The sequence below is a fragment of the Papaver somniferum genome, chromosome 10 (assembly GCF_003573695.1).
Source record: "Papaver somniferum cultivar HN1 chromosome 10, ASM357369v1, whole genome shotgun sequence".
NCBI classification, from domain to species: domain Eukaryota; kingdom Viridiplantae; phylum Streptophyta; class Magnoliopsida; order Ranunculales; family Papaveraceae; genus Papaver; species Papaver somniferum.
Genome location: NC_039367.1, coordinates 114,556,074 through 114,569,165, shown reverse-complemented (window position 1 = coordinate 114,569,165; position 13,092 = coordinate 114,556,074). Strand labels below are relative to the sequence as shown.

Sequence of the window (13,092 nt, the reverse complement as noted above, 5' to 3'; positions counted from 1 at the left end):
ATGCATATATGTAAGGCAATTCGCAAGCGTTCTATCCCTATCGAAACTTCCAAATGTGGAACAGTTGAGATTGGAGATCTTGTCGTTTGCTTCCAGGTAATGTCATGTTATATTTTGATCAATTCTTCTCTTAAGTACTTTTTAAAGTTTATTTTATCATGTCTAATTAAGCTTCTTGGGTTTGTATTCAGGAGAGTGAAGCTCAGGCAATCTTTGACGCCCATATTCTGGAAATCCGCAGGACATTACTGGAACAAATGCTGCATATGTAGGGCGTCCACACGCCATTCCTAAGTGGAATGGTCTCCTACCTAAATCAGGAGAAATGGTATGTTTCCTTCTCCGGTCATCACTCTTTAGAATTTTTATCCTAATTTGCATATGCTACTTTTGCTGTAGAACCATCTAGTTGTTTTCTGAGTTGTTTCAGTACTTCTATTTTCACCCAGTGTTTTCTTTTGTTGATATTTAACATATGTATTGAGTATAAGTGACAATATCTAAGGATGATATTGTAGTTCTTGCGGGGCTGTTGACAAGAAAATCCATCGAGGAACGATGTGAACAGCTAAGAGCTGGAGTTGAAATGGGCAGTCCTGATTATATGATAAAGATATGGTGCAGGAGAGGCTATCGTATTAGCATTCCATTCTAAATTAATTAACTAGTTAATTTGATCTGTGGTTATGGAGTAGCAAAACTATGTTATGGCCACTCAGACCCGTACAACCATAGTGTGGTTATGGTGTTGGTCGCGGTGGTTATTGGTGAAATGACAATGTGGAAAAATGATGAAACCAATTTCGGTTTCATCTAGTTTTGGTGAAACCAACTTGGTTTCATCATTTTGCCTAGTTTATTTTAGTTTGGTTTCATCATTGAAGTTGTGTTGGCGAAATGACAATATGTGGAAAAAATGATGAAACCTAATTAGGTTTTATCTAGTTTTGGTCATTTTTGCCTAGTTTTTTTGGTTTGGTTTCATCATTGAAGCTGTGTGTTGGCGAATGACAATCATATGTGAAAAAATGATGAAACCTAATTAGGTTTCATCTAGTTTTGTGTGAAACCAATTTTGTTTCATCATTTTTTCTGTTTGGTTTCATCATTTTTTTTCTTATTTTGTTGAATATTGATCAATGAAATTCATTTTTTGTAGCGGTGGCGATGGTTGTGGTGGTGGTCGGCGATAATGGTGGTGTTGTGTTGTTGGTGGTTGGCGACAGTGGTGGTCTGTGGTGGTGGTCGGCGGTGGCGCGGTGGTGGTTTTCGGGGATGGAGGTGGTGGCGTTGTGTTGGGTGGGTGGTGGAGGCGGTGGTGGCGCGGTGGTGGTGGTTGGCGGCGGTGGTGTGGTGGGAGGCGGCGGCGGTGGAGGTGGAGGTGATGGCGGCGGCGGTGGTGGTGGTGGGGTGGTTGGCGGCGGCGGTGCGCGGTGGTGGTTGCGGCGACGGTGGCGCGGTGGTGGTTGGTGCGGTGGAGGTGTGCGGGTGGTGGAGGAGGTGGCGCGGTGGTGGTTGGCGGCGGTGGAGGTGGTGATGGTGGTGGTCGGTAACAGCGGTGGCGGCGGTTGACAGTGGTTGTTTTTGGCGACGGCAGTGGTCAGTGGTGGCGGCACAGTGGTGGTTTTGCTGGTGGTGTTATTTTGTGGTGGTGATAATATAATAGAAATTAATGGTGGGGTTGATTTTTATTTTTGTTGGGGTGATTTAAAATTAAAGGTGGGGTTGTTTTTTATTTTTGTTGGGGTGATTTAAACTAGAAGGCTAATATAGACAATTTATGTTAAATGGGGTTTTTGTAAACAATTTGTTTTGTTGGAGTTTTTGTATATGGATAGTGACACCTTTGGGGTTATAACTTGCGGCCCGAACAAACAAAATCTAAAACTAAACGTTCAAGAGGAAAACTTTATACTCCTTACTTCTCAATAAATAATAAAGGTAGCCCATAACTGAATCAGCTGACTCACAAACTTTTACATAAGAACCAAGTTTTTTTTTTTTTTTTTTTTTGTAAGCATAAGAACCAAGATGTATCTCACCAAATTTGCTAGAATGCAAGTAAGAATACACATGCATGCTAGAAAAGGTCAAGGTCTAGAATTGAGCATTAGATCCCACCGCCGTGTGGATTGCTTGTTGCAAGTTCGCATTCTTGCTTGCATTCCATATTATTTTTCTTGTCACCTTGAAGTCAACTAAAATCCACGTTCTTTCAAAATTGTACCAACTATGTGTAAAGCTTATGTCATGGAGAAAGAAGTATATGAATTTACACGCAAACCTGCCTATTTTTCTGAGACGAAGGGAGTACTACTTATAAGATGTCTGGCATAATGTATCAAATCTAAAGACTTAAAGGCCTAGACAAATAAAACTTCCACGTTGAACGGTGAGGAAACTCTCGCTCCCTATTGGCCGAAATGGCTCTTTTTGAGTTCTGTGAAATAAGCGTTTTGGTGAGGACACTTGACAACGTATGTTTGGTTTAAAAAGAATAGGAAAAGATTAAAAAAGGGAAACCAAATTCAATATTTATGTGAGGACACTTGGCAACGTATGATTGGTTTAAAAATACAAACTTAAAAGGAAAACCTAACTTACCGTGTTTGGAATATTAATGAAGTCCGAATTCAATTTGGAAATCGAGTAACTACTATATTAGGACTCTTTTTTCCAAATTAATATATAAAGGGGAAAAAATCCACATATTTTCTGCAATAATAATAGAAATAAATAAATAAAACCTGCACATATTTTCTGCAAAAATAAAAGGAATAAATAAATAAAATTTGCACATATTTTCTACCTATATAATGTATTTGCCCTTCCACACCAAATCAAAAGTACATCGCCACGGGGCGGGGCGAAGCCCCGCGCACACCAAATCAAAAATGCATCTCCACGGGGCGGGACAAAGCCCAGTGCACATCAAATCAAATATGCATTGCCACGGGGCAGGGCGAAGCCCCGCACACACCAAATCTAAAACATTGCCACAGGGTGGGCGAAGCCCCGCGCACACCAAGTTAAAAGAAAAAATAAATAAAATCTGCACATATTGTCCAGCTATTTAATGTATTTGCCCCACCACACCAAATCAAAAATACATCGCCACGGAGCGGAGCGAACCCAAATAAAAAATACATCGCCACGGGACGGGACGAAACCCCGGACACACCAAATCAAAAATGCATTGTCACGGGGGCGGGGCGACGCCCAACGTACACCAAATTAAAAGAAAAAAATACGCACCGGGCACAAATCTAGTTAGATATGAAAAAGCATTCAAAAAATTCTATTGCTAAACAAGGCACAACATGGAATGATCTAAAGGGGGTCGTTATTACATTAAAGACATAGAATTAGGTAAAAGGTGAAGAAATGAGAGCACAAAGTAGGAAAGATGTACCTTTTAGTTATGGCAAAAAGAGACTTTTGAATGAGTTATGTGCACAATTAAGCTACTCAAACGAAAGAGATATTATGCACTTCAAAGACAAGTAGAGAAAAAGATGCAAAGTAATTCCAGGAAACTGCAATCATATGACAACCTTAGTAATCAAGTTAAAAAGAAAAATCAAAATCAAACAAACAAAAAACAGGTAGGAAAATGACAAGACAGAGAAACCTGTTACCCTTACATCTCATTTTTAGTCACACCATTAACGTGTACCCAAAGTTCATTTACTTCATGTTTATCACCTCTTTTTCTTCATATTAGCACAACAAAATCTCATAATTGTATACGAAATTTCAAACTCAATAGATACTTGATGAGTTCATTTATAAACCCCATTTTTTCAAACTTCAAGTTAGTTATTGACAGTTAGAGAGATATATTTCCAATGGAAGGCGATGGGATTGTTCGAGTAGATATAAACAAAATAAAGCAAAGTAGTGATAATTGGGGTTCTTCAACTATATTCGAACCTCGGAGAGAAGGTTCTGATCAAATGGAAACAAGAGATGGTAATAACGCGAAGAATGGTTCTTTGGGAAGACCAGGTGTTCGTGCTGTTAGAAAAAACGCTTTAAAATTACCAATTTTTCCATGGACTGTGTTTTGATCCCTAGACCTATTGCCCATTAGTTGTTTTTTCTTTTGAATAGATAAAACAATAGTCCCACATTGACTAAAATCTAAAGAGTTTTAGACATAAATACCATAGTGTTGGCTATAAGGGCATGGCCCTTGGGTCATTAGACTTTTGTGCTTGGGGGGGAGGCTTAGACTAGGGCAAGGTTGCCTTTCCCGTACGCGCGGTGCTTCGGTGTGGGTTCATTAGATCCTATCTTTTTGCTGAAATTTTTGGTACGTGTTTTCCACACAAGTAGAAGAATCTTTTCTTTGTCTGAACGTGCTTGTCTTGGCTTCTTTGTCTGCACGAGTTTTCTCCTGACTTCTTTGTCTGAACGTGCTTGTCTTGGCTTCTTTGTCTGTACGTGTTTTGTCCTGGCTCTCTTGTATGTACGTATTTGGCTTGGCAGCAACATACTGCTCCATGCCTGTCAAAACAACTTTTCTTGCACTATCTTTAACCCAACATAACCAGTTTTTCCTGTCATACGCATGGGTTTTCTTTCTTGTTTGTAACTACACAAACACTATATAAGAGAGTAGTTGTAATCTCATAAGACATACACAGAGAAATATCTCTTCTACTCTCCCTCAGTTTTTCTATAAAACATCTCTTCTACTGTTTTAAGTTCTGCCAAGCTCTAAGGGTACCCTCATTGTATGCTACATTGAGGGGTACTAACTGTAGTTGTATCCTGGAGGTGACTCGCCAACTGCTGTAGCATCTCAGAGGAGTGGCAGGCGATATTGCCTTTAGGACAGCGTAGTCTACGTGCCTCTACATTCTCTGTGCAGCAACATCAGCAACATTATTTTGAGCTAAGTATCTTCTTCTCAGTTACTTTATTAGTATTTTCAACAATCTAAAGGCAATATCCTCTTTACTATATTTTGTAACAACATGGGAAAGAGTACTGTAGACAAACCCCCAAAGTTTAGTGGCAAAGACTTTAAACGATGGCAGTCCAAAATGTTATTCTTCTTAAAAGACCAAAGGCTAGATGAAGTTGCCTTAGAAAGACCCTCAAGAAGGCTTCATGACCGTGGTTATGAAGATAGACTGGATAGGTGGACTAGGAAAAATTACATGTGCAAAAACCATATTCTTAACTGTCTGGATGACTCCTTGTACGACTTTTATAATGCAAAGAGAATTTTACTGCTTTTGATTTATGGGAAGCCCTAGAAGAAAAATATCTTGCTGAAGCTGCTGGAAGCAAGAAGTTCTTGGTGGCTAGGTTCCTGGAATATAAGATGACTGATGAAAAGCCTGTTGTAGAACAATTCGTCGAACTCCAGCTACTCATCAACGAAATTCTTGCTGAAGGCATGCATATTGATGAATCTCTACAAGTATCGCAGTGATTGAAAAGCTACCACCCTCATGGAACGAGTACAAGAGGAGGCTGCGACACAAGAATCGTGAAATCACCATGGTGGAGCTGGGGAAAAAGATCCAGGTGGAGGAACTTCTGTGCTGCAAAGACAAGAGCCTGATGCTGAGCAAAGACATGTCAAACAAAGCTCATGTCCTGGACGATAATGCTGCGTCAAAGAAAAGCACGGAGAATCCAGCAAAAATGGTAAACGTAACAAACAGCGTAACTCCAAAGGTAACCATCTTAAGCCAAAGGGTGGTGTCTCCAAAAACACCATCAAAGGCGACTGCTATAACTGTGGGAAAACTGGTCATATGGCCAAGGACTGTAGGGCACCTAAAAAGACCAAAAATGATCCTAAACAGAAAAATAAGGCAAACGTAGTAGATGATTCTGGATATTTTACTGGCATGGTGTCTGAAGTCAACCTTGTCTCTAATGTGACCAATGTGAGAGACTGGTGGCTTGATTCTGGAGCCACTAGGCATGTCTGTAAGTTCAGAAATGCTTTCTCCTCCTATAACAAAGTAGGAGACGATGAGAAATTGTTTATGGGAAACTCTTCTACCTCTAAAGTGGTAGGAAAAGGCAAGGTTGAATTGAAGCTCACTTCAGGAAAAACTCTCGCATTGAATGACGTGTATCACGTCCCGGACATATGCAAGAATCTTATCTCAGAAACCATCTTACTTGGAAAAGGTTTTAAATTTGTAGCTGAGTCTAACAAAGTTGTAATCTCTAAAGGTGGTGACTTCGTAGGAAAAGGATATGTCACTGATAACATGATTAAGCTTAGTGTACTTTCTTTGAACTTGAATGATAATGCATCTTCTTCTGCTTATGTTTGTGACTCCTCACATGTTTGGCATGATAGACTAGGACATGTTAATTTCAAATCTATTGAAAGACTTGCTAAATTAGGCTGCATTCCTAAAATAAACTTTGACAGAGGTCATAAATGTGAAATTTGTGTTGAATCTAAATTGCTAGAAAACCCTTTAACAAAAAGGTTGAACGTAGTACAACTCCCCTAGAACTAATCCACTCCGATTTGGGAGATTTGAAATCAACACCAACTAGAGGGGGAAAAAATGGTACATCACTTTTATAGATGATCACTCAAGATACTGTCAGGTTTATCTTCTTAGAAGTAAAGATGAAGCCCTAGACGCTTTCAAATTATATAAACTTGAAGTAGAAAACCAAAGAGGTGTTACTATTAAAACTCTTAGGTCGGACCGAGGCGGTGAGTATGTGATACCTATAGGAGAATTCTGCAAACTTAATGGCATCATTCATGAAACTACTGCACCTTATTCACCTGAGTCGAATGGAGTAGCTGAAAGGAAAAACCGAACACTCATAGATATGGTGAACGCTATGTTAGCTAGTTCAGGGCTACCTTCGAACCTGTGGGGGGAAGCAATTCTCTCTGCTTGCTATATCTTGAACCGAGTTCCATTTAAGAAATCCGACAAAACTCCATATGAGTTATGGAAAGGAAGACAACCGTCCTATGCATACTTTAAAGTGTGGGGGTGTTTGGCCAAGGTGGCCACTCCTCGTTCCAAGAAAACCAAAATAGGACCAAAACTGTAGATTGTGTTTTCCTAGGATATCCTGAGCACACTAGTGCTTATAGGTTCATGGTAATTGGTGAGAACACCATAATGGAATCCAGAGATGCAGTGTTTTTCGAACACATTTTCCCTTTAGGGTCTGGACCTCATAAAAGGGTCCGCGATGATCTCTCAGATGTTCCTTCGACTAGTCAACCCCCGTCTCTAGATGCTGAAACCGAACCTAGAAGAAGTAAGAGGGTCAGAACCGAGAAAGGTTTCGGTCCAGATTTTGTGACTCTTACGGTAGAGTCTGAACCCCAAACCTATAAGGAAGCTATGACTTCTCCGGAAGCTCCCTTCTGGGAAGAAGCTTCAAATAATGAGTGGGATTCCATTCAACAAAATGAAACTTGGGAGCTTGTAGACTTACCTCCTGGTAGTAAAACCATAGGTTGCAAGTGGGTCTTCAAAAGGAAACTTAGAACAGATGGAACTATAGAAAAACACAAAGCTAGGTTGGTAGCTAAGGGGTACAGACAACAGGAAGGATTAGATTTCTTTGACCTATTCACCGGTCACTAGAATCACTTCTATCCGGATGCTGATTGCTATTGCTTCTATTTATGATTTGCATATACATCAGATGGATGTTAAAACTGCTTTTTTATATGGTGAATTGAATGAAGAAATTTATATGGACCAACCGGAAGGTTTTGTTGTGAAAGGTTTTGAAGATAAAGTATGCAAACTGAAAAAATCTTTGTATGGTTTAAAACAAGCACCTAAACAGTGGCATGAAAAATTTAATCATGTAATGATATCTAATGGCTTCAAGGTTAATGAATCTGATAAATGTGTTTACATTAAATCTGTGGACGATTCTCATGTTATTGTGTGCCTATATGTTGATGATATGCTCATATTAGGGTAGTAACCTTGATAGTATCAATACCACTAAAAGCATGCTTAACGAAAACTTTGACATGAAAGACTTAGGCCCTGCTGATGTAATCTTAGGGATGAAAATCAGAAAGATGTCTGATGGATATAGTCTTAGTCAATCTCATTATGTTGAAACTGTGCTTAAGAGATTTAATCATGAAAATGCTAAACCTGCAACTACTCCTTATGATCCCAATTGCAAATTGAAAAAGAACAAGGGTGAGGGTATTTATCAACTTGAGTATTCTCGTGTTATTGGCAGTCTTATGTATTTAATGAACTGTACAAGACCTGATATTGCTTATACTGTGAGTAGATTAAGCAGGTACACTTGCAACCCTGGGCAGGATCACTGGAATGCTCTCTACAGAGTTCTACGGTACCTGAGAGGAACTTCAAACTATTGCCTAAGTTTTGGGAAGTATCCTGCTGTGCTAGAAGGGTATTGTGATGCTAACTGGATATCAGACTCAGATGAGTGCAAATCCACTAGCGGGTACATCTTCACACTTGGTGGTGCGTCTGTGTCATGGAAGTCTACCAAACAGACATGTATAGCTCGATCCACCATGGAGTCTGAGTTTATAGCCTTGGAGAAAGCTGGAGAGGAAGCTGAATGGATACGAGGTTTCCTGGGTGGAATTCCACTCTGGCCCAAGCCTGTGTCTTCGATCGCAATCCACTGTGACAGTCAAGCTGCTATTGGATGCGCAAAGAATAGTGTATACAACGGAAAGTCTATACATCTTCGAAGAAGACACAAGACAGTGAAACAACTACTCTCTACTGGCATCATCTCTATAGACTTTGTAAGGTCTAAAGAGAATATTGCAGATCCTTTGACGAAAGGGTTATCTAGAGAGGTAGTTAGATCCACATCGAAGGGGATGGGACTCAAGCTCATAGAATAAATCGCCATGAAGGACACTCAACCTTGTGAATGGAGCTCCAAGATCAAGGTTCAATGAGATAACTAATTTTTGGTGATGTCGAGAGAAAGCACTATCTTTGTCCCTCCCTATGGTGTAACCGTATGATAGTGCTGCCTGCATGTTTTAGGATGATCTGTCAGGATCTTAATGAGTTCCATGGCTTTGCTTACAGCGGAGTGTGGCAGGACACTCTTAATGGACTCACCTATGTGGATGTTGGAAGTGGGGCCGCTTCCTATGAGAATTTGAGCTTTTTCTCTAGAGACATTCATTAAGTCCGGGATTTAGCCCACGGCCAAAACGGGCACAACGGCAAGAGCTTGGCAGCTTTCTTTTTCTTTGAGACATCAAAGTGTGGTTGTTATTTCTGAATTGCACTCACTGTTGACGGTTCAAGACATTGTGTTCACCGAAACAACAAGCAGTTCCGGTAACCTCTCACTATGTTAAGGTTCAATCTCTGGGACACCTTAGCCTAATATTGATGTATTATGTTTTCTCGTATTTCGTCGATATGTTTTATCATTCATGTGGGGGATTGTTAGAAAAAACGCTTTAAAATTACCAATTTTTCCATGGACTGTGTTTTGATCCCTAGACCTATTGCCCATTAGTTGTTTTTTCTTTTGAATAGATAAAACAATAGTCCCACATTGACTAAAATCTAAAGAGTTTTAGACATAAATACCATAGAGTTGGCTATAAGGGCATGGCCCTTGGTTCATTAGACTTTTGTGCTTGGGGGGGAGGCTTAGACTAGGGCAAGGTTGCCTTTCCCGTACGCGCGGTGCTTCGCACAGAAGCACGCACGCCGCCGCCGTCCGTCCGGTCGGTCGGTCGGGTCGGGCTCGGGCTCGGGCTGGGGTTCGGGTTCGGGTTCGGGTGTGGGTGTGGGTGTGGGTTCATTAGATCCTATCTTTTTGCTGAAATTTTTGGTACGTGTTTTCCACACAAGTAGAAGAATCTTTTCTTTGTCTGAACGTGCTTGTCTTGGCTTCTTTGTCTGCACGAGTTTTCTCCTGACTTCTTTGTCTGAACGTGCTTGTCTTGGCTTCTTTGTCTGTACGTGTTTTGTCCTGGCTCTCTTGTATGTACGTATTTGGCTTGGCAGCAACACACTGCTCCATGCCTGTCAAAACAACTTTTCTTGCACTATCTTTAACCCAACATAACCAGTTTTTCCTGTCATACGCATGGGTTTTCTTTCTTGTTTGTAACTACACAAACACTATATAAGAGAGTAGTTGGAATCTCATAAGACATACCACAGAGAAATATCTCTTCTACTCTCCCTCAGTTTTTCTATAAACATCTCTTCTACTGTTTTAAGTTCTGCCAAGCTCTAAGGGTACCCTCATTGTATGCTTCATTGAGGGGTACTAACTGTAGTTGTATCCTGGAGGTGACTCGCCAACTGCTGTAGCATCTCAGAGGAGTGGCAGGCGATATTGCCTTTAGGACAGCGTAGTCTACGTGCCTCTACATTCTCTGTGCAGCAACATCAGCAACATTATTTTGTGCTAAGTATCTTCTTCTCAGTTACTTTATTAGTATTTTTCTCAACACGTGCACCAGAACAAAAGCTTACGTTGTTTGCTCTACGGCTTGCCATTCTTGAAAAAATGGCAACCGGATTAGGAACACTCGGGTTCATATGGGCGACTGTTGTACTTCTAGGCGGTTTCGCAATTACTCTTGATACCAACGATTTTTGGTTTGTTACTGTCATACTTCTTATTGAAGGAGCTAGGATTTTCAGTAGGAGTCATGAACTTGAATGGCAACATCAAGCTACATGGTCATTCTCAGATGCTGGCAAATTTAGTTTTCGAGCTTTAAAATCTAGTTCTCATTTCTTTGTTCGAACCGTTAAGGCAATTTTTAAGCCTGTCTTGACAATTCGTCCACAAAGTCACCATGATCGAGCGATAACAAAAGATGCCCAGACAGCAAAATACGCAAATCAGAATGGTGATAAGATGTCGACGCGAACTTGGAGAACTTCAGATGTTCCTTTGATTCCATACACAGGATGGGTTTTTCTTTCAAGAAACATCAGTAAGTTCCTTTATTGGCTTCAGTTGTTTTCAGCTTCTGCATGTGTTACTCTATCGATGATTCGGCTCGTTCAGCAAGATTTTGGAGAGATTAGCAAAGGAGATTCTGACAAGAGAAACAGAAAATCTGCTCTAAACATTTTCTACTCGTTAGCCTTGGCTGAAGCTATGTTATTTCTGTTGGAGAAAGCGTACTGGGAATGGACAGTAATTTATCATAAATTGTTGGAAAATGTAAACAGGGAGTGCGAATTCGATCCTTCTGGTATGGTCTCTATTAAGAGATTTTTCTATGATGCTTACTCAAAATGTGTGAATGGAAGCGTCTTTGATGGATTGAAAATGGATCTTGTTTCTTTTGCTATGGAACTGTTAGCTTCTGAATCATATGATGAACAGCTTACTGGAGCTAGAATCTTGCGAAAGCTTGCTACAAGTGAGAGATTTAGTGAAGATACACTACAGAAGATTGGGATTTCGATTTATGTAATGGAAAGATTGGTAGAGATGTTGAATTGGAAGGACCCCTTAGAAGAAGAGATTCGGCGATCCGCAGCAGAAATTCTGTCGATACTAGCCGGCAAAAAACAAAACTCCCTCCGGGTTGCAGGAATTCCTGGTGCAATGGAATCAATATCGTCACTTCTCAATACTGGCCAAAGCTCTAGGGGTGCAGGAGACGAAATTTGCCAAAAGAACATCGTCTGCGACCGAGAAAACTACGAGTTTTCAGCATTTAATCATCTGGGTCTTCTTATTCTGAAGAAACTTGCTCGTGATCATGATAACTGCGGCAAGATTGGGAACACAAGAGGACTTCTACCCAAGATTATTGATTTTACTCACACTGGACAGAGGTTTCTCAGGGAAAATCATGTCACAGAAGCTCAAGTTATGACGGTGAAACGATCACTGCAAGTCATAAAGATGCTCTCAAGCACAACCGGCGCAACAGGTAAACTCCTACGACTGGAGATTTCAGAGATTGTTTTCACAATAAGCAACATCAGAGACATTCTACGCTACGGAGAAAATTACACAATACTGCAAAAACTAGGGATTGAGATATTAACTAGTTTAGCATTGGAAGAAGTTGCAACAGAAAGAATTGGCAGTACAGGTGGAGTTCTCAAAGATCTATTCAGAATTTTCTTTAATAAGGATATATTAGAAAGTCAGAATTCTGTGAGAGTTGCAGCTGGTGAAGCATTAGCAATGCTAGCATTCGAAAGTGAAAGTAACTGCGGTCGCATTTTGAAACTAAAAATGGTGGAGAAGCTTGTGACAGCATTGAAAGATCGAACACTCTCCGTAAATTCAGCGAGAATTTTAAGGAATTTATGTTCATATAGTTCATCTGATTGTCTCATTCAGTTAAGAGGAGTCATTCCTGCAGCACCATATGTAAGTTCTCTTTGCACCCAGTTTCCTCCCACTGTTGCAACAAATGAAGCTAACTTTCTACCCTTATGTTGTGGCAGGTACTTCAAGCAATAATGTTAGAAGGGAACAAAATGCAGGAGGTGATGTTAGGCTTGGCAGCAAAGATATTCAGGTTCATGACTTCTCTAGAGTCAGATATCATATTTGAAGAAACTGGAATAAAAGCGATTGAATTGGCCAAAAAGTTGGTTCAAATTCTGGAACATTATGAGTACCCACCAGTAAAGGTTCCTAGAATAAGAAGGTTTACAATTGAACTGGCTATTTGGATGATTAAAGAGAAAAAAGAATACATTAAAATTTTCAAGCACCTTGGAATGGAGAAACAACTAGAGAATGTCACGGAAACAACATCAGAGCTTGAGAGTTTCAATGTTTTCTCTGGTACAATTGGTCTGAGCAGAGATAGCACAACCATTCACTCACTTGTGGAAACAGCAACGGACCTTTTGGCTGATGAGTGAATTCAAGCGTATTTTTATTTTACTAAAGAGAACTCTTATGCCTGCATTTATTTATTTTTTAATTTATTTGAGCAACAATAAATGGATTCCATACCATACAAAATTACTAGTATTGTTCTCAAACTCGCCTCTCAATTTCTGGCCAGCCTTTGTATTAAGAATTAATCCGCGCAAATCATACAAGGACCATATATACACAACATTCCATCAAAAAGAAAATATGCTCCAAAAA

The 13,092-nt window shown here is 40.1% G+C and overlaps 1 protein-coding gene across 1 annotated transcript; it reads left to right on the top strand.

The window, feature by feature from the left end:
- Window positions 1-12,946, top strand: LOC113316122. The gene is made up of 5 exons (XM_026564345.1): window positions 1-96; window positions 242-328; window positions 506-635; window positions 10,448-12,357; window positions 12,435-12,946. Exons 1-5 carry the CDS (start codon window positions 1-3, stop codon window positions 12,858-12,860), a joined length of 2,649 nt encoding a protein of 882 aa, XP_026420130.1. The 3' UTR covers window positions 12,861-12,946.
- The last annotated feature ends 146 nt before the right edge of the window (window positions 12,947-13,092 follow it).